The sequence below is a fragment of the Mandrillus leucophaeus genome, unplaced genomic scaffold (assembly GCF_000951045.1).
Source record: "Mandrillus leucophaeus isolate KB7577 unplaced genomic scaffold, Mleu.le_1.0 Scaffold530, whole genome shotgun sequence".
Taxonomy (NCBI): Eukaryota; Metazoa; Chordata; class Mammalia; order Primates; family Cercopithecidae; genus Mandrillus; species Mandrillus leucophaeus.
The window spans coordinates 996065-1019729 of NW_012105698.1; the positions used below are offsets into that span (position 1 = coordinate 996065).

Here is a 23665-nt window from a genome sequence, read left to right on the forward strand (position 1 = left end):
CCCTATCTGAACAGGATTCAGTAGAAATGACTTAGATGCTTATCTAGTATTTGACATGAGATATTTATTTTGTGAAACAATGCAAGCGATTTTAAATCCCCACATACTATTTGATTAAGTGCAACATGGTACAGTCATGTGTAATCTCTTTACACGATAGTGCATCTAGTCCTTAGCCTTTAGTTATTGCACAACAATTATAAAGACCAGTGACCAGGACACGCAGACTGTGACAGGCAGATTGGCCTACACAATGAAAAATCAACACTACACCAACTGGAATGGTCAAACAATTTAAGTCAAATGTTTTAATGGTGCAATTAAAATAATCAAGGATTCAAACATGTTTTCAATATATTAATTTCTTTAAAGTCATGTTCAGGCAAGGTGCTGTTTAAAAAACCACTATTAGCTTTGTCCACAGATGTAAGTTATCAAAAGTTACCCTAGGTAATTTTGACGTTGAATGCAACTTTAAACAATAAAAAATGGTGTTAGGTTTACTTCTTGAAGCAAATTATACAATAAGAGAGCCCCAACCTTGTAAACTAAGCATTCTGACACAAATGCACAAAATTAAGTTGGCAACATTAATTTTGAGATGTAGTGTGATGCTGAGCAAACTTTTGGTCTTGACTCTTGAAATAATTTAAGAGAGCAGTTCTCCGTTTTGGCCTTCAGGAAGGGAAATCTGCCTGTGGAACTCTCCCAATCAGATTAACAAACTTTCGATTCCCATATAAAAACCTGGAGGACACAGGAAACACCAGATGGAAAAGTGGTTCTGGCTTTCTGGCCCTACCCATCTGTATGAGAGGAACCATCCTGTCATTCTGTGCAGTGTTTGATGTTTTCACATACGCTCCTGTCTCAGGAAAACATTCAAGATTAGCTAGCAGCCAGGTGGTTGTACCTCATTGGTAAAAGGCTTGGGATGGTTTGATCTCATGGCTTTGCCAGATGTTCACGTAAGTTCCACTGTCCTTACCCAAGCTGATAGCGTGTTATTGTGTGTGTATATTCTATGGCTACTTGCTTCCCAAATGCAGAATTTAATGTGAAAAAAAGTAAGTTGCTCTGCCCATCTCTTCTGTCACCGAAATGAAAAGGCTCACAGAATTCCTCTCCCCACCCTCCAGACACGTTGCACACTGACATTCTCTGGAAGTGTGGAAGGCTGCATACAAAGTGTAGAAGTGAAAAAGTCCCACTGTGCACCGGCTGCCTGAAGAAAAGCTTTGGAGGAGTAGAGGAGGCAAGTTCTTCAGCTTTGCTCTTACTGTGCTCATTTGCTGCCACAAAACTGGGTAGACTTAAAAGCCATGGTGTGGGTCACCTGTAACTTCTGGATCCACCATGATTCTTCCATGGTCTCCTTTGCCAAATCAAAGCTTTGCAGTAGGCAATCCAGACAATTGTCACTGGATGCGGGGAATGACACCTCACAGTGGAATGGGCACTGGCAGGCAGAGGGCAGAAGCAGTCCTTTAAGAAAGAGTAGCTGTGGCACAGAGGCCAGTGCTACCGTACAGATGGCGGCCAAGAACCCCACACGTCCAGCTGGATGTCACAATACGGGGAACATCTGACATTACCCATCATGGCTGATCAGCAGCCTCCACAGGTGGGTCTTTCAGGAGGCAGGAAGTGGAGCGAGGGTCCATGGCTGAGTGCATTATAGTGATATAAACATCATCCATGTTTGGCATAACAAAAACTTTCTGTAGGAAGATTAAAGAACAGCTATGTGGAAGAATGCCTTGCCAGGCTGTCACCCTCCTTTGTTCTGATAATTTTAGGCCTTAGACAAATTTTTTAAAATACATATAAAAACTTTCTACGCATTCCAAACTAATTCTTCCACCATACATACTTTAGAAAGAGTTGAGGAATCATACCAGTGCGTGGATACGAGAATCATCTAATATATCAGCTTGGAGGCAGAAGTGGCCTTTGATTTGGTGTACATTTAATAAGACTGCCCATATGCACTGATATATATCCAACAACTTAAAAGAATTGGCTTAAGCTGTTCACAGCAGTTCCCAGCTACTATGTCTAGAACACATATTCCATGTGGATTATCCTTTTATTAATAAATCCTAGCAATAAAATGTAAGCTAATGGCCAGGCACAATGGCTCACGCCTGCAATCCCAGTACTTTGGGAGGCCAAGGCAGGCGGATCACCTGAGGTCCAGAGTTCAAGACCAGCCTGGCCAACATGGTGAAACCCTGTCTCAACTAAAAATACAAAAAAATTAGGCCGGGCGCGGTGGCTCACGCCTGTAATCCCAGCACTTTGGGAGGCTGAGGTGGGCAGATCACAAGGTTAGGAGATGGAGACCATCCTGGCTAACACCTGTCTCTTATACACATCTAGATGTGTATAAGAGACAGGAGCTGAGATGCGGCCACTGCACTCCAGCCTGGGCGACAGAGTGAGACTCTGTCTCAAAAAAAAAAAAGAAAATAAAAAGGGAAAAATATAAGGCATGATGTTCTTTCCCCTCACTAGGTTCAAAGTGCTTTTCTATTTGGTGATGACATTAAGCTTTTTCAGAAATTGGTTAGTTTTTTCAGAAATTGGTTATCAGTTATGTTTAATCTCTAGTTTTTAAATAAGAGGATTTTTTTTAAGGCAGTAACTCAAAATATACCACTGCAAAAAGAACATAGGTCTTCTTCAAAAGGTGAATTTCATTAAAAGTAAATAGTTTGCTAATCCATAAAACCCTGACAGACAACTGTGCTTCAAATATCTGATAAAAGTTTGATGGAAATAGCTCATCCCAGGGCCTCAGCTATACTGATATTACCTTTGGTGGCCAAATGCAGAAAAACAAGCTGAGAGAGTAAGCTCTGGCTTAAACTCCCAGACTACACTAGAAGCTACCCAGGGGAGGGAGAGGCCTGATTCATCTTTGGACTCCCAGGGCAGGTGGTACCTGGCACACAGAAGGGTTTCCAGGAAAGTTTGTTGAACTGATCAAACTGAGCAAGGTGAATAGCACACAAGAACAGGGGGGCAGCCTCCCTGCCCACAGGTGGGGTGCTAAGAGTTGGGCAAGGCCAGGCCTTGCATAAGAGAAAACAAAGCTTGAGAGTCCCAGCAGGCTTGCTGGGAAAAGACATCATCATTTTGCTCTGACCCACATCTTTTGGGTTTCCTCTGAAGATGACTTAGTAATGTTCTGTGGGTAAGTTTCAGGGCTTTGACACTGTACCTAAAACTTTATTCCCATATTTGATCAAATGTAATACTCTTCCGGGATGAAGGTCATCATCAGATTTTCAAAAGAGGATCCCGACCAAGCTGAAGTTCAGAACCTCGGTTCTACCCAGAGCTTCTATACTTGGTGTGAAATACTAGATAACACCAGAGGTTTACCTGAAACTCTTGTTCCAGTTTCTTCTCTATCCAGTCTGTCACATGAACTAAAGTCACTTCTCTCTCTCCAAGTTTTGGCCGAGCTTTCAGCTCCACATGTGGTGGCTTTCGGAAACCATACCTTTTTGAAGATAAGTAATAACCACATTTAGAAGCAAAGCAAGGAATGAGGCACTGACAGCACACATTCCTCATTTACATGGGGCTTTATCACTACTTAAAATGTTATTTTCTTCTGAAAATGCCCTCTAAAAATATTCCACACACAAAATATGAATTGTGAACCCCCTGTGTTCCCTAGATGGTGTTAGGGCTGTGGTAGATTTAGAATAGTTCTGACAAACGGAAAGCCAGGAAGCACACTGGAAAAACCCATGACCTGGGCACTGGTTTTTGTTTTTTTCTAAAATGGCAATAACCTTTTTTCTTTCAATTTTTATAAAAGTAGTATATGTACATTACAAAAACAAAACATACATTCAAGCAGATAAAGCAGAGAGTGAAAGATACACTGCCTCTCTCTGAATGTCACCCCCAAGAGAGGACCACGGACAGAAGTGGGGTCAACTCCCCTTACATTCTCCTGTGCATATGTCGATCGGTAAGGTTCTAAACCTGTTTTTTCACCCTACACCCCAACAATATGCTCTTTATGACTTCCTGAGGGAGCAGACTGGCAATCAGAACTGTTGGCAAAGTATCCAGACAAGACCATGTGTGCTATCAACTAAAACCTTACATCTGTCATGGACCAGTGCTTTTGGAAATACAGTAAAAATGTCAGGTTGCCATAAATATTTCTAAACACTCTCAATATCTATACTTACCTGTAGAGATCAATAACACATAGGTCAGCATTTGAGCATGCCTTGGGTAGCGCTATCCTAGAGCCCTTTTATTTTATCTCTCCCTGAGCAGAGGCATTTAAAACTGATAAATCTAAAGAACTGGCAGGGAGGAGAAGAAATGTATCAACTTTTACTATTACATTTTTTTTTTTAAGGTTTGAAAGACCATACAATATATTAACAGCGGTTATTTCTGGATGGTGAGATTATGGACATTTATTTATTTATTTATTTTTCACCTTTTCCCAATCTCTCTCTCTCTTTTTTTTTTACAATGAAAATATTACTTTAAAAAAAAAGTATGAAAAGGCATTTTAAAGTTTTATTGGGAAATACCAGCATTATCGTTAAATGGTTAGTCAATTCAAAAACCCTCGTCTGATCATTCCTAGAAATCCTTCTGAATACCAATGATATGTACTAGCACGTTGGTTTCATTCTATGATAGAACGGAGCTATATTTTTGTTATGAGTGTAGTTTATGGTACAATGAGATCTCTTAATGCAATCACTGTTTACACTTATGCCCATTTTTTAGGATTTAGCATGTCAATTTTAAATTGAGACTCACAGACAGTGATGCTGAACTCATCAGTAATTTATTTCAGTGACTCTCAACCCTGGCTTCATCACCCCCCACCCCTGAAATCCCGGGGAATGGGCCAGGCATATCTATATTTTTAGCACTTCCCCAGGTGATTTTAACATGCAGCTGGTGCTGATAATCAAGTCCTCAGACACCAGAGGCACATGCTCCTGACTCCTCAGCATCGAGGCCTAACTCAGGAAGTCTCCCTAACTTCCCAGACTCTGTTGGACGTGTGATCCCCATCTTTAAAGTAGGGATAACAATGGCATCGACCTCAACAGGATGCTATGAGGACTAATCAGGTAATGCAATTACAACCAGGGCCAGGCAGAGAATAAAGGCGCTATCTACAAATGACAGCTGTTATTACTGGCAGAACAGTTGGCTTTCCAGAGGAGGAAGACCAAGAATAGAAACAGCTTATCTCATAAACTTCATGTATTAACTTTTCCTACCATGTGAAGATGAATTCTTGAACGTGAATTCACCACTCACAGAAGAAAGTACCATCAGATTTGCAACTAATATTAAGGTCCCATGAAAAATGTTTGGAAGTGCTTCTGCCTGGGAGATGGTACTTTCCATAACCTCAAGGTTAAGCAGGCTGGGACTTTTGTGGCCATGCAATAAGAGGAATCACTTGTTGTCCCTGAGGGCCCTCTACGCACCATACTCGGTCAGTCGGGGGTGGTGGAATGTTGACCGCCAAGGTTCCTCTACATTCTTGTACTTCAACAGTGAGCAGCAGGGGTGTGTTGGAGACTTCTTCGATCTTCTTTTTAATAAACTCTGTTTCTGTTGCTTTTTGGAAATATTTTGACTTGGTAATTTTATCAACAAACCTCATAATCTTACTTGTTCGATGACCTCCAACGTACCTTCAAATGTGGAACACAAAGGGCGGTTAGCATGAACTTCACTCTTTCACAGACAAAAACCTGTGGCTCTTTGTTCCCCTTACTCGATGTTTTGGATAGGGTGATTCTGTGTTGGGGTGGGGGACATCCTGTGCGTTGCAGGGTGTTCAGCAGCATCCCTGGTCTCTACCTAGCAGATGCCAGTAGCACTTCCCCTAGTTATGACAATAAAAAATGTCGCCAGACGTCGGCAAATGTCCTCTGGGGGGGCCAAATCACCCCCAGTTGAGAACTACTACTTTAGAGAAGGTGTAAATGTCTGAAACAGCCCAAATGTTGACAATGGAGAGCTGGACAAAGTCCTCATGCAGAGGTTTCTCACCTGTCCTCTTTTACACTACTCCAATACCAGACAGAAATCCAATGACATATCAATCTCATAATCTCCATGCAGCAAGTAACAAATCATGCTGCATCAATAGGAAACTGGTAATTAACAGACTGTCTTTAGGTGGTGTCACATGGCTACCCTGAGTGGCAATTACTTTTCAAAGGGCTTGGAACTTCTTAAAGAAAAATGCAACCTGGGCAACACAGTGAGACCCCCATCTCTACAAAAAACAAACAGAAAATTAGCCAGGAGTGCTGGTGTGCACCTGTAGTCCCAGTTCCTCGGGAGGCTAAAGTGGGAGGATCACTTGAGCCAAGAAGGTTGAGGCTGCAGTAAGCTATGATCGTGCCACTGCACTCCAGGCCTGGGTGACAAAGTGAGACGCCATCTCAAGAAAACAAAATGCTACACCAAGCTGACGTGCTCACAGGCCAAGAAAATAAGCTGTGGTATCAGGTTACATGTACCATGAGACTGCCCTCAGAAGAAAGGATATTTGCTTTTTAAAATCCCCCACAGTTCCAGAATATGAGGAATAGTATGTGTTCAGGGAAAAGCAATCATTCTTAAGTAGGTCAAGCAGCTCGACTAAATAATACACACAAACACTGGCACCAACTCCTCAAACATCTGAATTCTCATCCCCTGTAGGATTTCAAAAGTGAATAGGTTGGTTTTTTCTTATAAAAGTTTCTGAATTATTTGGTTCCTTATAATCTTAGTTTCTTCAAGTCACTTTACGTAATTAAAAGATCCTTGTGGATAGGCTGTTTAAGCACTTTGATCATTTCACAGCCCAAATAACAGGCAGAGTGCCCCCCTCCAAATGAAGTTCATGATCCAAAAGATCAGCTTAGTTATCAGCGCTTTCAAAATTCGCCAAAGAAAATCATCTGAACGTTTCTGCTTTGCAGGAACTTGCAGCTCAACAGAAGCAAATGCACTCCAGCTGAAGCTGAGGGGAGGGAGGCTCTCCGCTGGCTCCAGGGGGAGGGGGCGTGTGCTCCGCTCCTTCTAAAGGCTCAGGGCGATGCTTTTCATCATCAGCACGCCCTTCAACTTCTCTATTATTTAATCAAACAGCACCAGAAAGCCATTTTAGTAAGGAAAGCTATATGGGTCTTTTCACGTGGGGGCCTAGAATTTAAACAGACCACTGACCCGGGATATTACAAAACCATCTACTCAACATGAAAGCGGAAGGAAGATCACAGAGGAAGGAAGGGAAACAAGGCTCACTCCTAACTTGCTGTCCTGATCCCTGGAGACTCAGAGGCACAGAAGCACTGATCCACTCACCCTTCAGTCCCTGGGAGGAGCTGTTTGTCTCCCCCGCTGGGCTCTGGGGCATCGTCTTCCTCGGAGGAGCCAGCGCTGGAGGATTCCTCATCGCTGTCTGCCAGACAGAATGCCCGGGGCCTGCAACTGGACAGAGAGAGAGTCACCACCACTGCCTGCCCTCACCCAAGCTCTGCTTAGAAAGAGAATACACACACCCATGCACACACACTCAACCACAACAGGGTTGGGATGTAACTTACTATACCTCGTCATTCTCTCCAACCCACCCAAAACAGAAGAGATCCAATCCAAGAATCCTTGGATCAGCGCAGATGCTCAGGACACTCTTCAATGCCAAGGCCTCTGACAGGACCACAGAGGACTTGGGCCCAGAAGAGGTTGCTTTTGAGCATGTGTCAGAGGACAGGTGGTGGGAGTGTGATGCACACATAAAATGCAGTGATTTCAATCAGCAGTGCAGCGGGAGCCACGTGGGAGGATGAACAGAAAGAGCAGATGGTTGCAAGGGTGAGGTGACAGCTTATACTGGTGACATGGCCACTTCTCACTGATGATGGGATGTTGGGGCAAGTCCCTTGGCTCTGGCTTAGTTCGGCAACTCTGATGCTTTCTGGCCTAGTTCCCCTCCAAGTTAGTTTTGACTCATGCGTCCTTTCCAGTGAAATTACATATTTCACTCCACACCTGCCCTATCTCCTGAAAGTCACAGAAAAAGCCAACAACCACACACACACACACAAAAGTCTCAGGAGACTCTAGGAAGCAACTGACATGAGAACCCAGGAAATTTTCTGGAAAATTACACAACTAAAGACCATTCCTTTGACTGAAGTAAGGGAAAGCCTCATGGGAGAGCTGTGTCCCTCACTCAACTCTCCAGGGCGGATGCTCAGTTCCAGAGGTGTGGGGTTGCTGGATTACCCGCAGAGGTGAGGGGTCCAGTTCCTCTCAGAGGGGACCTGGGGGCTTCTGGGCTGAGCCTTGGGCCTACAGAAAGCAGGTTCCTCCCTGGACTGTGGCTCTGCTTCAGAAAGTACTGGCAGGGCTGTGTCTGAGTCCAGAGACTTAAATGGGACAAAATGAACTAGGGACAGAGTAGTCTCTGAACACTATTACACAGCCAAATGGTCACCAAGCAGAGGCTGCTCATTGGATTTTTGACGACACAATTACATGGACAAGGGAAGGCAGTGGGCTCAGGGCCTATCTCCCTGCAGCTGCAGTCCTTTGGTTTTCCTGACGCTGTCCTTGGGCCACCAGAGGCCCACTGGGACAGTTATCTCCTAACTAACAGGAGCCAAAGGCACCCAAGGGCACAGCACACACGCCAGTGTGGAACTGAAGGCCCAGCAATGGCCCCAGCACTATGCACTGGGAGGGCAGGACTGAAACCTCCACCCTGGAAACAGGAGCCGGCTGTAAGAGGACCCGGACTGTGTCCTCCCTGGCAGGACACACAGCTCCTCGTCAACAGCACTCTGAAACATTAGAGCCAGCGCTCCAGCCAACAGGCTGAACTTCCACATTAAAGGGAAACTCCCTCTGCAGAAACAAAAGCCTCTTGTCCCTGACCACGGGACAGCACCTAACTGGCTCTTCCTCCTTCCACCAAAGGCCTGGCTGGTCCAGGAAATGCTTATGTGTATCCGCTGGTTGCAGAGTCATATCAGAGTGTGCTGTGGTTAGGCAGCCCTCACAGGAATCTTATATTTAAAATGTATATAGCAAAATTTGATTCCCATGAAAGCCTAAACTGGGTCTTGGGTGGGGAAAGCCAGAGATGTAAATCCCCAAAGATCACACACCCCTCTCAGAAGAGCATCGGAGTTCTCCATCAGCAGGATGGCAGTGCCTGAGGCTCTCTGATCTCGTGCTGCCAGGCGTGGAATCTGTCCCCACAGCACAAGGAGCCTGCTCCTCACGCACAAAGCACAAAAGGCTGCCTGCAAGCTCTGGGACCCCAGTGAGATCTGCTGAGCCACCGCTCCTTGTGTCCCCACCGGGGCATATCATCTGGCAGCTCCAACCCTGGGCAGAAGATGCCAGAGGCTGAGCACTGTGGCAAACTCTCAGGTTACCAAGCTAATCCTCTGCAGGTCACAGAACAGGACAAATTTTGTGGCTTGAAGTGAACACTTTAGGTAACGCTGTACACTTCAAGCAGATCAGATGATGTGAAATCTGATTTTGACCAAGTGGTACCTCTGCTCTCCACACTGGGGGCGGTATTATGTGGCATCCAATACTTAGGTATTGTAAGTGTAGCCCAGTGTTTGCCTGATATTCACTTTTATAACTGAACATGCATTTTATGATCTCAGCATGAACTTCAGAGAGAGATATACCACACTTCCTTGTAGAAGATGTGCTGGAATGTAATCAGCCTACTTGTTTTAAACACACCTCAGAATTCCAGATGAGTGTGATATCCTTTCAAAGAGACACCTTAAAAGACTTATTCCAGTTATGTTCCTTCTGCCAAAAATCTTTTGGAAACGTCAGATATATAAGAAAAAGTGAATTATTTTATCACTGATACTCTTAGACCAAATATTTTATTTCTTGGTCTCATAACCACCATCACCTCTGAGGACTTCTAGCAATTTCTCAAAGGTCCAAACCATCTACAAAGCAGGACAATTTGCTGTTACTCAGGTTAGCTAAAAGAATGTCACGGACTCTGGAGGCAATTGTAAAAAGCAGCCCCCAAAATGCTTTCAATGAAGGATGCATAATTAAATTAAGAAGGCCTGTGAGATGTTTGCTTTGAGGGGGACCACACTCAAGAATGTACTAATTTTCTTTTGAGAAAATCAGTTCCATACACCTGCCACAGGCACACATGTGCATACACACCCACAAACTAGAGAGTCACAGTGTAAACTGCAAGCACTCAGTGCCTAGAACACCAGGGGCCTGGGGGCAGAAGGGTGGTTTGGGGTAGATGTGGACTAGTGACCCAAAAGGGGTCAGATGGGGCCAACTTCTGACTTGGGGACTTGTACAAAGGGCCCAGACTGCAGTGGTGGAGCAGTAAGAGGCCAAGTGCCTTATAGGAAACACTTCATTCCCATGCCACTTTTCATTTAAAGGCCACCCAAGAGGCAGAGCGCTCCCTTTACTAACTCATTCTGGCCCTCTGCAGGGCAGTTCCTAAAGTAGATGCTGCTCAGCTCACTATCTCAATGCCATCTGAATGCCGTACTGCCCAAAAGTTATGTTACCTGCAGTGTGCGACAAAAGGACTATTTGGGAAATGAAAAGACTAAAGGAAAAATGCCCACGAAAATACAGCAGACATACATTTCAAAGGGAAGAGACTTTGCTAGGGCAAAGCTACACAGGTTTCAATCTCAGTCTCACCCTCAGGGTGCTAACTAAAGGTGAACAAACTTCCTACCAGTAAGGAGGACATCTCACAGGTTGAGCAGCATCTCCTCAGAGACTCCGCAAGAGCACAATCATTTGCACACTTGAACAGGGACTGAAAAAAGCAGTGAGACGAAGCCGAGGCCCTGCCAGGCAGGACACCAGGAAGCAGACCCTGATGTGGAGTGAGGCCCTGGACAGGCGGCCACAGGCTGAAGGGAGGGCCTGGAGGAAAGGGCTGCTGCTGGCCAATTCTTCAGACGTTCTGCGCTTTGGAGGTTTAATATTAAGGAAGATGTCAGTTCCAAAGATCATGCGCTTCAAACACCTACTACATATGCTGACTCCGGTCCCTTCTCTGCTACTAAGCCCCATGGTGATTCCATAAACCTCACGACTGAGGAAGTGAAGTGAATTCTGGAATCACTTCTGGGATTAGGTTCTTAACCACGGATGGGCTTTCAGAGGTTCACAATGCTCCTAGAAACTGTGAGCCAAATGGTGTATGTGGAAGCATTTTCAGAAAGAAGCACCCAGTGCTCTCAGGTTCCCGAAGGGATTCTTTCTGAAAAAAAGGGGTAAGGGTCCATTTTTCCACCCTTTTCTCCCAAATGAAGTGCTTTTGGATTGTACTCCTCCTTACTTTTAAAACCAAATGACAGCCAATTACACATCAACATATAATTTAACACCCTCACAGGAAGAAGCAAAACATTTTATAACAGACTCTCAAAGAAAAAACAAAAACTACTTTAGAAATATAAGTGAAATATAATACCATCACATTCCTAAAGCAGAGGATTTTTTTTTCACTCAGTCTAGAGAAGCACAGCTTTCCAGAAACATGTCCATCCTCTGATCGGCCAGAGTTTATGAACTTGAAACTAGGCCATGAGGGCTGCAGGAATAGCAGTGAATGTGGACGCCTATGTGGCAAGCACATCAGGGACCGGCCTGGTTGCCACCCCTGGTGCCCAAGACCCCCTTTGCAATGGAGTCCCTGCACCTCTGTGCCTACATGGGGCTGTTTCTAGAAAGGGCTCCTTGCACAAACACATCTGCCCGAGGTTGCTCCGCCACACTCCCTTTTTATTAGAACTCATTTTCAAGACTGCTTCTGCCTCAGGTGCTTCATGTTCTAGGCAGCCGGTACTGCAACTCTGTCGTCATGAGCTGGATTTACTGTGCTCGGCTATGCGTGGGGGTGGGGTGGGGACAGCAGGACCAGGAATTGAGTCTGACTAGATCAGGACTCCAGCAATTCAAATTGGGGAAGTCTGTAAGACTTTCCCTGTCAGGAAAGCCTCTTAACTACTCCTGGTCTGGGTTCTCTCAGGCTCACGAACTGTGCCTTTATGTCCAAGAACGTGATGAAAAGACAGGTTTCCTCATGGTTTCACATGGGATCAAACAAGACTCAGAAGTTACAGGGTATGAAATGCTATGTGGAGAGTTGATAAATACCACACTCACCAGAAAATATAAATCCACAGATTGCCGAATCCAAACATATTTTAACAAATAGAAAAATGAAAGGAAAATAGCACAGACACAGGTTAGATTGCATATAGCTGGTAAAATTCTCCAATTATTAAAAATAGAAACATTTCATTAAGTAACTTGCATAAATCAGAATAATCTAAGTAAAAGAATATTCTCAAATGTGTAACTCAGCTCTCCAATCTGCTATTACCACAAGCATGAATATAAGCATTAGGTCAGTACCAGAACCAAGCAAAAGTCTAAGAGCCAGTATCTTATATTTAGACCCCGAGGAGGTAGCTCCTTGTGACATTTTCGTGTCATCATACTGTTGATTCTATGCAAAGGGCTAAAGATGTGAGAAGCAGCCTCTAGTCAACATTTTTAATATGGTAAAAACAATAATATAATTTAAATTTATAGTCAGAGCAGTCATTCTTAAGGAGAGTAGGATGTAAAAGTTCCAGCTTATCTAGTCTACGCATTTAAGAGGGAAAAGAAATTAAGCTTCATGAATTACCTCACAATTTTGGAATATTTACTAAATCAGACAAACCCTAGGCAGTAGATATGCCATCTACAAAGAAAGGGATTTACTAGGCAAGTCAACTTTGTATTATTTAGGGAAAATGCTTCTCAAAACACTTTAGGAGCACCCTATGCGCTACAAAATCAATCATCTAATTATAAGTAATTCTGACTTTGTGATTAAAGCAGGTAGATTCAGCCTGCTCCACATATTGCTGTTTATGACCGGAAGGATCTTAATGATTCCATTCGAGGATCATTTTATTGCTCGGATGAGTCTGCCCTGCTTGTCTGAGTCAGTGATGCTTTCTGGGTAACCAATTCCATGTGCACCACCACCAGCACTGAGGTCAAAGGCACTGTCACAGCTGAGCTGGGTTGGGAAGTCACAGGCCGCTGGGGATGAGACTAGGAAACCATTCCCTGTAACGCTCTGGTCCAGGAGCACTTACACAGAAGCTCACTCAACATCCAGGGGCCACTACACATCAAACCTGCTTCTCAAAGGCTGGAGGGAGAGGCTGGTGCCCCAGGATTGATTTAGTAAATTCATATATAGCCCCTTACCCTTCTTTGCCAATTTCTCCAACCTTCAGGGCTTCAACAAGAGGCTCTTTACCTAGTTTGGTCAAATTCATTTTGGTCTCGAGAGTCATCAGAAAGGACCCATTGTAGGACATTTCCAAATCAATCCAGAGTCCTGGAGAAATGGTGAAAAAACAGAAGGTTTTTTTTCCCCCCAAAAAACACATGACTATAAATGACAGTATAAAAACTTACATTTAAAAATATCTAAGTAGGCACCATATTGAAAGTCCATGTATCGTCTGTCTACTAATCTAGGTGAGAAGAGGACTGAGCGTGCACTATGTCATCGACACACATGAGAAAAGGTCATGGAATAGATCGAGCCCCTGGTAAACAGCCAGCATCTCAGGACCCATTAACACAGTCCTGGGGAATTCAGTGCACAAGTCAGCACTGGAAGGGTCCCATGCTCTGGCTTCTAAAATCTCCTTGTATTTAGTAAGAAGATATATGCCCAGCAGAAGAAAATGGCTTGACCTAGGGCAAAGCCAGGACAAGGCATGCTGATGCCCAGCCAGTTATGAGGCAGAAGGGAAGTGCTAAGACTTCACTGTAAGCTGGGTTGTTCTTTAAAGACACATATAAGAACCACTCTTTCTTAAAATTCTCCAGTATTGGGAGTGGGACATAGAAATTGGCTCAGATTTAACAGGAAGAGTGACAAATGGGAACCAAAGAATTAACTTTCAATTCCCAGGATTATCCAGATACAATTGGGTAATCACTTTGTACCTTAAGCTAAAAATCAGCTCCTTAGGAAAGATATTACGCCAATGAGATCATATCTAAAAGGCTTGTAGCTTCATGGAATTTTACTGGGATGGCCGCTGATCAACGGTTTAAAATGCAAACAGGGTTTATCTCATGACCCTCTTCTACTTGAGGATTCTATGATTTGTCAAGTATTTTTCTGTGATTTTTCAGACTCAGGGCTCCAGAAGACCTCATGGACTTTCTATCAAAATGTGATCCTTTAAGTGGGTGTTTAAATGTTAATAAACCTTTATAGATCCTCACATGACAAATGACAACATCTAAAAGGAAATTAACCTAAAACCACTGTTCACATACAGTGTTGTTTTCAAGCTATTACAGTAAACAGCCCATCCCCTACACAGCCACCACCTCAGAAAAAAGCACTGCTTAACCCCAACCAGCACTAACAGCGTCACTCCTCACTAAAGGCAGGATGATTTCCATTTTGTGTTCAACAAATTCTTTTTACCATAATTGAAGGTAATTATTTTCCATGAATGACCTGGTTTAATTAAGTGATATAGAGATCAACTGTGATTATCTTCTTTGTAGCAACACTCACAAAACTGCTGTATTTCTTGTTTACATTAAGCAGTTAAAAAGAATTAATTAGCTTGCTCTTCAAAGGTACTATTACTGGAAATAAAGGGTATATCTGCTTTAATAAAGGAATTTAGTTTTTAAGCACTTCAGGAGAAAGGGGATTACAGCAAAAGGCTAATATTAATAGATTTAAACTCAATGTAAAAAAACAAGAAGATATTTATTGTTGTATAGTATTTCCAGCTTTGAGAATTAATAGATTCAAACTACCTAGTTACTATATACATCCAAACACAATAGTTTCTTTTGAAAATTCTAGTCAAGTTTCCAATAAATATTAATAGTATGCATTGCCTTTGCAAACTGACATATTAAAGGCACCAGAATTATACTTCTTACAAAATGGAAAGTTTTGCTAGTCTGTTTTTTAAATGAAGAGATATGGATTTAGGCTTGGTAAACTGCTGGCTCACGCCCCAGTCACGGGGACATTCCACCCAATGATGTGTGGTCCAGTGTCCCTGCCAGGAGCTGGGGGGCTGAAGGAAGGCCCAGGGAAGAGCAAGGAGCCCAGTCACATAGATTGGGGCTTACGTTTCACTGGAAGTTTCTTCACTTCTGTGGCATCAGTCCCCTCGTCTGCACCAAGGAGACCTATACTGCCTCTTCCAGGGAGGGCTGTGTACACCCTGGCACCTGGCACAGTCTGACCAGGCAGCCTCCCTTTTTCTGCCTTCACCAGCCCACCCTTACTTCTTGCTCCAGTCTCCCTTGCTGCTGTTGCCAGGGAAGAGACTGTACTGGGCAGCCACTGAGCCTGATACTTGAGGATGAGACTTGGGCATCTGACTGAGCCTCTGCCTGGGGGAGTGGTCTGTTTTAAACACTGAATATGCCTCATGAGACCCACCCACAGGGCCCTGCTCAGCCCTGGCACTCATAAAAATATGAAGGAGTCAAGAATGCTTTAAGAACTTTTTTCTTCCCCGAGATGGGGTCTCACTCTCCACCCAGGCTGGGTGAGTGCCACCTGGTAAGATCTTGGCTCACCGCAACCTCCGCCTCCCAGGCTCAAGTGATCCTCCCACCACAGCCTCCCGAGTAGCTGGGACCACAGGGATGCGCCACCATGCCCGGCTAATATATATATATATATATTTCATTTTTGGTAGAGATGGGGTTTTGCCACGTTGCCCAGGATGATTTCAAACTCCTGAGCTCAAGTGATCCGCCTGCCTTGGCCTCCCAAAGTGCTGGGATTACTTTGAGAGGTGTGAGCCACTGCACCTGGCCTAGGAATGGTTTAATAACTTTTAAAAGCAGACATGAATGGTAAATAAATATTCCAACAAATGACTCCAATATGAGGTGCTTGCGTTCCGATGAGGGTAAGAAGACTATTTTAGCATTAAGTGTAAGAAAAATTTGCTTTTGTAACAATGACTCAGCAGGCAGAACTTGACCTGAAAACCTGGAGACACGGGTAACTCCCAAAACTTGGAGCAAAGACCAGCTGGTTATGTGGCGGGTGAGTCAGGAGGCCCCTGCCTTGCAAGACTGCAAGATGAAATTAACAGTTACTAGAAAGGTCATCTCCCCCTGGGGACTAACGTAGCAACAATGAGCACACGGGGACACACTCGACCCCATGAGCAGCATCTTCCCCTGTAACCCAGCTAAATGCTACTTAATCTAGAGGAATGCAGTTACACGGCCCTTTCTTTCGTACTCTTGACAAATGGTAAGACTTAGCTATAGGCATTTCACTGAAAATACTTTCTATAACCATGTGCCCTGGCTGGTGCTCAAGAACAAAACCAGATATTGAGGAGCGGGACAATTTTTGATGCCTTTAAACAGGAGTAAGGCAGGCAGTCCTGAGAGGTTCTCTGGGAAAGGGGGCGGGAGGCACGCATAAGAAAGGTCTCTTCCACATCATGTTGAGAGGTTGTCCAGTGGTAACCAGTGGCACCCAATTATTAACGGGCCCCTATAAAACTGGCACTTCAGGCTGGGTACAGTGACTTGCGCCTGTAATCCCAGCACTTTGGGAGGCTGAGGCAGGCGGATCACTTGAGGCCAGGAGTTCAAGACCAGCCTGGCCATCATGGTGAAACCTTGTCTCTACTAAAACTACACAAATTAGCTAGGCATGGTGGTGCACACCTGTAGTCCCAGCTGCTAGGGACGCTGAGGCACGAGAATGGCTTGAGCCTGGGAGGCGGAGGTGCAGTGAGCCACAATCGCTGTACTGCACTCTAGCCTCTGTCTCATAAGAAGAAAAACAAAACAAAAAAAAAACCCTGGCACTTCATGCAACAACACGAGTGACAATGAAATAAGACTTAGTATGTGTACAAGGACCTGGAAGGGGCTCAGATGCTGTTTTTCCACTCTTCAGTTTCATGGGGGCAGGATCAATTACCACCACCACCGCTATGCAGAGACACTGTGGCAAAAATTACAGCTTATTCCACCAAAAAGCGTGTATGCGTTCTTAATGTACGATATCAGCCAAAAGCACTGAGATGAACCCCTGCCCTCAGGAAGTGTATGTCTGAAGGAAAATCAAAGTGGCCTAGGCCAGCTGGTGCAGCTCAGACCATGATGCCAGATGATATCATAAAATGCCTTTGCATTTGTCCCCACAGACAAGGAGTGGCCACAACTACAAGACGCTCTTCTGCCTTCGGCCTGGTTTTCTAGTTAACAGACCCCATGGCCTCAGGCCTCCTATGGCCAGGTGAATCTAATAATCTCACACAGCGGTGCACTGTTTTATTACTATTTAGGCATCTGTCTCACTGGAGTAGGCTTGACAGGGCACCTGCTGCTTGGGAGTAGTTAAGGGAACCAAAACCCTGCACACCTGAGCTTGGTCCTCACATTATTTTCTCCTCCATTTCCTTCTACCTGTAACTATTAATAGCTGATTTCACTATGAAAGTCAATATTTGGCATCCAAAGAACAAAACTTCTTAAAATGGAACATTTGATAACATATTATCAAGAACAGATGTTGGAGTTATTCAGCTCTGGGAAAAACACACCAGTTACTGTTGTGCTCCTGGCAAAGAGACCAGTGCCATATCACTCATTCAGATACTACAGAAAATTAGCAGTTCCTTGTGTGTGGATGTGTCTTTGATGACAGACATCATTTTTAGCTTTATCTACCTGTAACTGTCCTCTGAAACAGAGCTCCACCCCTTCAAGGTTGACAAGCTGCAAATCAGGGTCCCCTGTCCCCCACCCAACCCATGTTCCACAAGAGGTATGATTTCCCCTTCCCACACTAAGCCCTTTCCACACTAAGTGTTTTTCTTCCCGCAGCACGATCTGGTCGGAGCCACTCCTATCAGCCTCGTGCACTAGAGTATGGCCCTGCCTTGGTGCTCAGGCCCAGGCAGCCCCAGTGGCTGTAGCTGCCCTCTAATGTCGCTCTTGAAGCAGGTGTGGCAGGAGGAGTGGGCAAGTCATGACTGGCTCTGGCTCCAGTTTTCTGTTATTACTCAGGTGGCAAAGTAGCATCAGTCCCAACACTGGATGTGAAGGCACCAGGCACAGAGGTTAAGGTCTGGAACATCAGTCCAGATGACTAAGGGCAACTCTGGAGACAGACAAGGTTTCTATTTCTGTGGGACATGGTAATATTTCCATAGAATCTATGTATTCAGTCTAAATTTGGGCTGTTATTTGGGTATCCTGAAACAAGGCAAAACCCAATAGGGTCCTCTGTCTATGTGGACACTCAGTGGCTATTTTCAGTTTTAGATTCATGCTGCAAACACCCCGAAGACGAAATGAATTCATCTAAGCCTGAGGGGTTGTGGTCTGCATCCTTGGCTCATTCTGACCCTGCTGACACACCTGTGGGCACCTGTTCTGAAACCGCTGGTCTCAGGCACAGAAGATAAAAACCTACTGACAGAAGCAGCCCCCACCCAGCCTCTTCAGGATGATTTTATTAATACTAACAAAGTGGCCGGAGGGCAGCAGCTAATGCTGATGCTTACTATGTGCCACGTGCTCCAAGTGCTTTACATGTAACACTGCATCTCTACCACTCCCAAATGAGGCGGCACTGCCACCAGCACTTGAAAGATGGGGAAACTGAGGTATAGAGTGGTTAGTGGCTTCCCCACAGTTGTACCGCTGAATGGTGTATGAGCAGGACCCAAAACACAGGTGACCTGGCTGTACAGCCAGTGCTCATGGGCAGCCTTTGACTGGGCCTAGACTCCATGGAACAGGCTGGAAGTGTGAGGCTGCTGCTGAACTGGGCAAGTCACCCCTCTCTGGGCTTTGGCTCGTACAAACATGGCAGCGGGGAGTAAGGCAAAGCTGACTGCCCTTTCAAGTCTGCCCAATTCTTCAAGGGTTTTGAAAAAGAGCCATGTTTTCTAAATGTTTAGCCATAAGAAAAAAGATTTGGAGAGCATACACCAAACATGTACTAAAAAGGTAACCCTGGTTCTCTCTGAATGGCGGGATGACGGGTAATATTTTCCTTTTGACCTTTCCTGAATATTTCCATTTTTCCCACAATGAGTATTTGTTGAATGAATGAACAAACATTACCCTAATGGAGTTAATAAAATAACTGGAAAGAGTTTGGCTGAGTGGCAGGCCCTGGAGGCGGCAGCCCAGGGTAGGGATGAAGGCTGGGTAGAGGAGGCCAGTCTGGTGGGGGAAGGGTAACATACACAGGTTTCTGGACTTTGCTGTGTGGCCTAAAGGAAAGAAAGGAAATCCATATATATCCCGCAGGTAGAGGGGCTAGTTCCAGGGTGTGTGTGGAGTGAGGAGGCTTCAGAGCTGAGGCAGGAGGAGCACAGTAAGTTTCTAAGGGACAGAGCTTATCTATCATCCAGCCATCTGCCTTTGGTGGGAAGTGAGGCTGCTCTGGGAAAGGTGGTCATTTAACCTCATTTACTTCACTTGAGACAGGTTGTGTGTGTTGGAACAGGGACAAGCCAACATGGCCATCATGTGCTATTTCATTCAGAAGAACCACAGACTTTACTTCTCACAGCAGCAAGGCCATGAAAGCTAAGAATGCTGTTTTTTTGTGTGTTTTGTTTTGTTTTGTTTTTCCTGTTTATCCTAGTAGGATCTGCCAGCTTTGATCTGTAGGATGGTCAACTGGACACTGGCCACCTCCATGCTAAACGCCCTAACAGCAGCATCCAGGCAGCCATGATAATAACAATTCTTAGTTGGCACTCATAGAGCTCCTTGCTCCAGATGCTGTTCTAGTGCCTTTTTTGTATTGACTCATTTAATCCTCACGACAAGCTTATGGAGTAGGTGCTGTAAGAATCCCTATTTGAACCGGACGCAGTGGCTCATGCCTATAATCTCAGCACTTTGAGAGGCTGAGGTGGGTGGATCAGCTGAGGTCAGGAGTTCAAGACCAGCCTGGCCAACCTGGAGAAACCCCCTCTCTACTAAAAAATATAAAAATTAGCCAGTCATGGTGGTAGGTGCCTGTAATCCCCACTACTTGGGAGGCTGAGACAGAAGAATCGCTTGAACCCAGGAGATGGAGGTTGCAGTGAGTTGAGATCGTGCCATGGCACTCCAGCCTGGACGACAAGAGTGAAACTCCATCTCAAAAAAAAAACAAAAAAAAAGAATCCCTATTTGACAGATGAGGAAGTGAAGAGGTTCAGGGGCTTGCTTGAGGCCATGGCGCTGTGGACCAGGTAGTCAGGGGTCCAGAGCTGGTGCTCAAAACCAGTGCTACCTCTTGCCTCAAGAAGAGCATCTCTAGGACGGGATAATCCAACCAGCTGTGTCCAAAATATCCCTTCTGAGCATGTGCCTCCAACAAACAAGCACAAGTCAGGAAATATTTTTAAAAAGAACGTGAGGAGATCCCATAGGAGGTGGTGCTCCTTAGAGCTGTGAAGGCCTCCTTCACCTGGGTCGCATTTCCCTGGAAGGTGAGCTCTGCTTTTCAGAGTCAGTTTGCTTGTCACCCAGATTCAAATTTCACTAAAAGGAAAGATTCCCCCTTAGAGCACTGGAATCCAAAATGCTTCTTTCTTTTTTTTTTTTTTTTTTTTTTTTTTGAGACAGAGTCTTGCTCTATCGCCCAGGCTGGAGTGCAGTGGCGTGAGCTCGGCTCACTGCAAGCTCCACCTCCTGGGTTCAGGCCATTCTCCTGCCTCAGCCTCCCGAGGAGCTGGGACTACAGGCGCTTGCCACCATGCCCGGCTAATTTTTTGTATTTTTAGTAGAGACGGGGTTTCACTGTGTTAATCAGGATGGTCTTGATCTCCTGACCTCGTGATCCGCCCGCCTCGGCCTCCCAAAGTGCTGGGATTACAGGCATGTACCACCATGCCCGGCTGACTTTTGTATTTTTAGTAGAGACGGGGTTTCACCATGTTGGCCAGGCTGGTCTCGAACTCCTGGCCTCAAGTGATCCACCTGCCTCGGTCTTTCAAAGTGCTAGGATTGCAGGCATGAGCCATCGTGCTCAGCCAATGCATCTTTTACAATTTTGCATGGGGTTAAAAACACTCTAGTTAAGCCATTTGCCAAGAATTGAAATGTTTTCTACTTTTACTTTCAGTGAACCAGAAATTACCAAACCTAGACACACCCAGATTCATCAAGGTGTAGACATAATTGAGGCGTTACAGGTGAGCTCAACATGCAAGAATTAGATGGACTTCTCTGGATGTGCAAATACTACCCTGGTCTATCTTTCTGAAATTGACATAATGCTAAAAACCTGGATGGGTTGTCAGCTGAAATATTGCTGGAGAGATATGCTAGAGCTGCTAACTATAGTGCTAGAAAAATCTCTTCATATTTACATCAAATACAACAGCAGAAAAACTGATTTCACTAAACACAATTCAAGAACCATCTGATACAGCCAGAGAGAAAAGTAGCTTCCATACTCTACAAATTTTATAAAACATTTACTTCAAAACAACTATCACTCTCTTGAAAAGCTATAATTATTTTTTCTCCTACCTTGTTCCTAAGCCATTTTAGGAAAAATGTAAATATGGTTGAAGTGGAAAGAGACTTACTTGCCAAGGGAGGCTACAGTAAAAACGTCAGTGAGAATTCTCTCTGCATGCTAATGGGCTATTCTGGCCTACCTGGCTCATTCCTTTTTTACCAAACTCCTGTGTACTAAATTTTCCCTGTCAAGATCCTTTTAAAACCATATTTATGGTTTATGTGACATAAGAGATACAAATCTTCACATCATCATCATCATCATTTTACGCAAACTGTCTACAATCTGATCAGCTCTTTAACCCCCCACTCACAAAAGCAGACATAAATAAATGTGTTAGTGACATGTTTAAAAACTCAAATCTGAGACCTTTCCTCCAGCAGGGAGCCCTACTCTCAAAATATTGCCTTTGAATATACTGTACGTCTTCATTTCTCAAACATGTACTGAGCACCTACTAGAAGTAACAAGGAACGTAAAGATAGAAGACAAGAAACTAAAAAAATCTGGAACCTACAAGTCAGGGGAGGTAAGGATGTGAACACAAGTGAGGAGAGGCAGCTCCTGGCAAGGGGCTGGGGCTGGGGCAGCTGCGCCTGTGAGGACCATGAGAGGTGAGCGGAAGTGAAATTCAGCCACTGCCTCATGCTCTGGCAAGGGCTGCAACCCCCACAAAAGCACAGGCCCCATCAGCTGGCATGTGGGCATCATTGGGCTGGAGGAGACCCTATAATAACCAAGAGACTAGAAGACTTAGGACGGGAGCTTGGATCTATTCCAAATCTTTTTTTTTGAGAGAGTCTCACTTTAGTCACTCAGGCTGGAGTTCAGTGGCACGATCTCGGCTCACTGCAACCTCCATCTCCTGGGTTCAAGCGATTCTCCGGCCTCAGCCTCCTGGGTAGCTGGGATTACAGGCACCTGCCACCACGCCCGGCTAATTTTTGTTCTTTTTTAGTAGAAATGGTGTTTCACCATGTTGGCCAGGCTGGCCTCGAATTCCTGACCTCAGGTGATCATCCTGCCTTGGCCTCCCAAAATGCTGGGATTACAGGCATGAGCCACCATGCCCGGCCCCAAATCAGTTTTAAGGCCATGATTGGTAAGAACAAAAAGACACTCAACATGAAACAGATGATTTAAAAAGTCCTCAACACCCTCCAAACACAAAGCCATCATGGTACTGAATCTGCAGCAAAGGATATATTTTAACACTCATAGAATGCTCAGTTCGGAGTTACCTTGGTGATCAACGTAAGGCTTGAAGGCCTGGAGGATTTTTGGCACAGCCACGCCCATGTCAAGTTCCGTCAGAGTGAGTTCATTCATAAAGTAGGGGAGCTAGAGGAAACAAGCAAACAATGAGTGAGACCCATAAGCAACCTATAAAACATGCTGTTAGAAGTCAACATGCTTCCGGAGAGGGACATACCATTTATGTGACAAAAACATAATGTGCACACATCATGTACTAGGCTTCATAGTCCAGACAGAGCCATGAAGAGGTCAGGCCAGGGCCTGGCTCTCACGGGTTTACAACAGAAAGGCAGAAACAGGTAAATATGTAGACAGTATACTTCCAGAGAGTGATCAGTGCTGCAAAGAACATCAAGCAGGTAATGGGCAGAGGGAACATGGGGGTGGCTGTTTTGGCTGAGGTCAGGGACAGCTTCCCTGAGGAGTGGCATTTGAGCAGAGACCACCTATGGAGAAGAAGTCAGTCATGCTCATTAACAATACCCTACATTTGCTGACGTAAGGGAAAACAGACCACTCTCAGATTCTCGGTGGGGAGTAAGAAACTGCTACCACAAGGCCAGGTACAGTGGCTCATGTCTGTAATCCCAGCACTTTGGGAGGCCAAGGTGGACAGATCAGTTGAGGTCAGGAATTCAAGACCAGCCTGGCCAACATGGTGAAACCCCGTCTCTACCAAAAAATACAAAAATCAGCCAGGCGTGGTGACATGCACTTGTAGTCCCAGCTAGTCAGAGAGGCTGAGGTGGGAGGATCACTTGAACCTGGGGGCGGAGGTTG

At 44.9% G+C, this 23665-nt stretch overlaps 1 protein-coding gene across 1 annotated transcript in view; it reads right to left on the reverse strand.

Moving 5' to 3' along the window:
- Nucleotides 1-47: 47 nt before the first annotated feature.
- TEX2 (testis expressed 2) overlaps nt 48-23665 on the reverse strand; it is an 88635-nt gene continuing 65017 nt past the window's right edge. The window contains exons 8-12 of the mRNA XM_011997112.1: nt 13324-13456; nt 7375-7500; nt 5496-5705; nt 3391-3511; nt 48-1721 (exon numbers count right to left, since the gene is read on the reverse strand). Of these exons, the coding sequence (XP_011852502.1) occupies nt 1599-1721; nt 3391-3511; nt 5496-5705; nt 7375-7500; nt 13324-13456 (713 nt within the window). The 3' untranslated portion in view covers nt 48-1598. The remainder of the gene's footprint in view (nt 1722-3390; nt 3512-5495; nt 5706-7374; nt 7501-13323; nt 13457-23665) is intronic.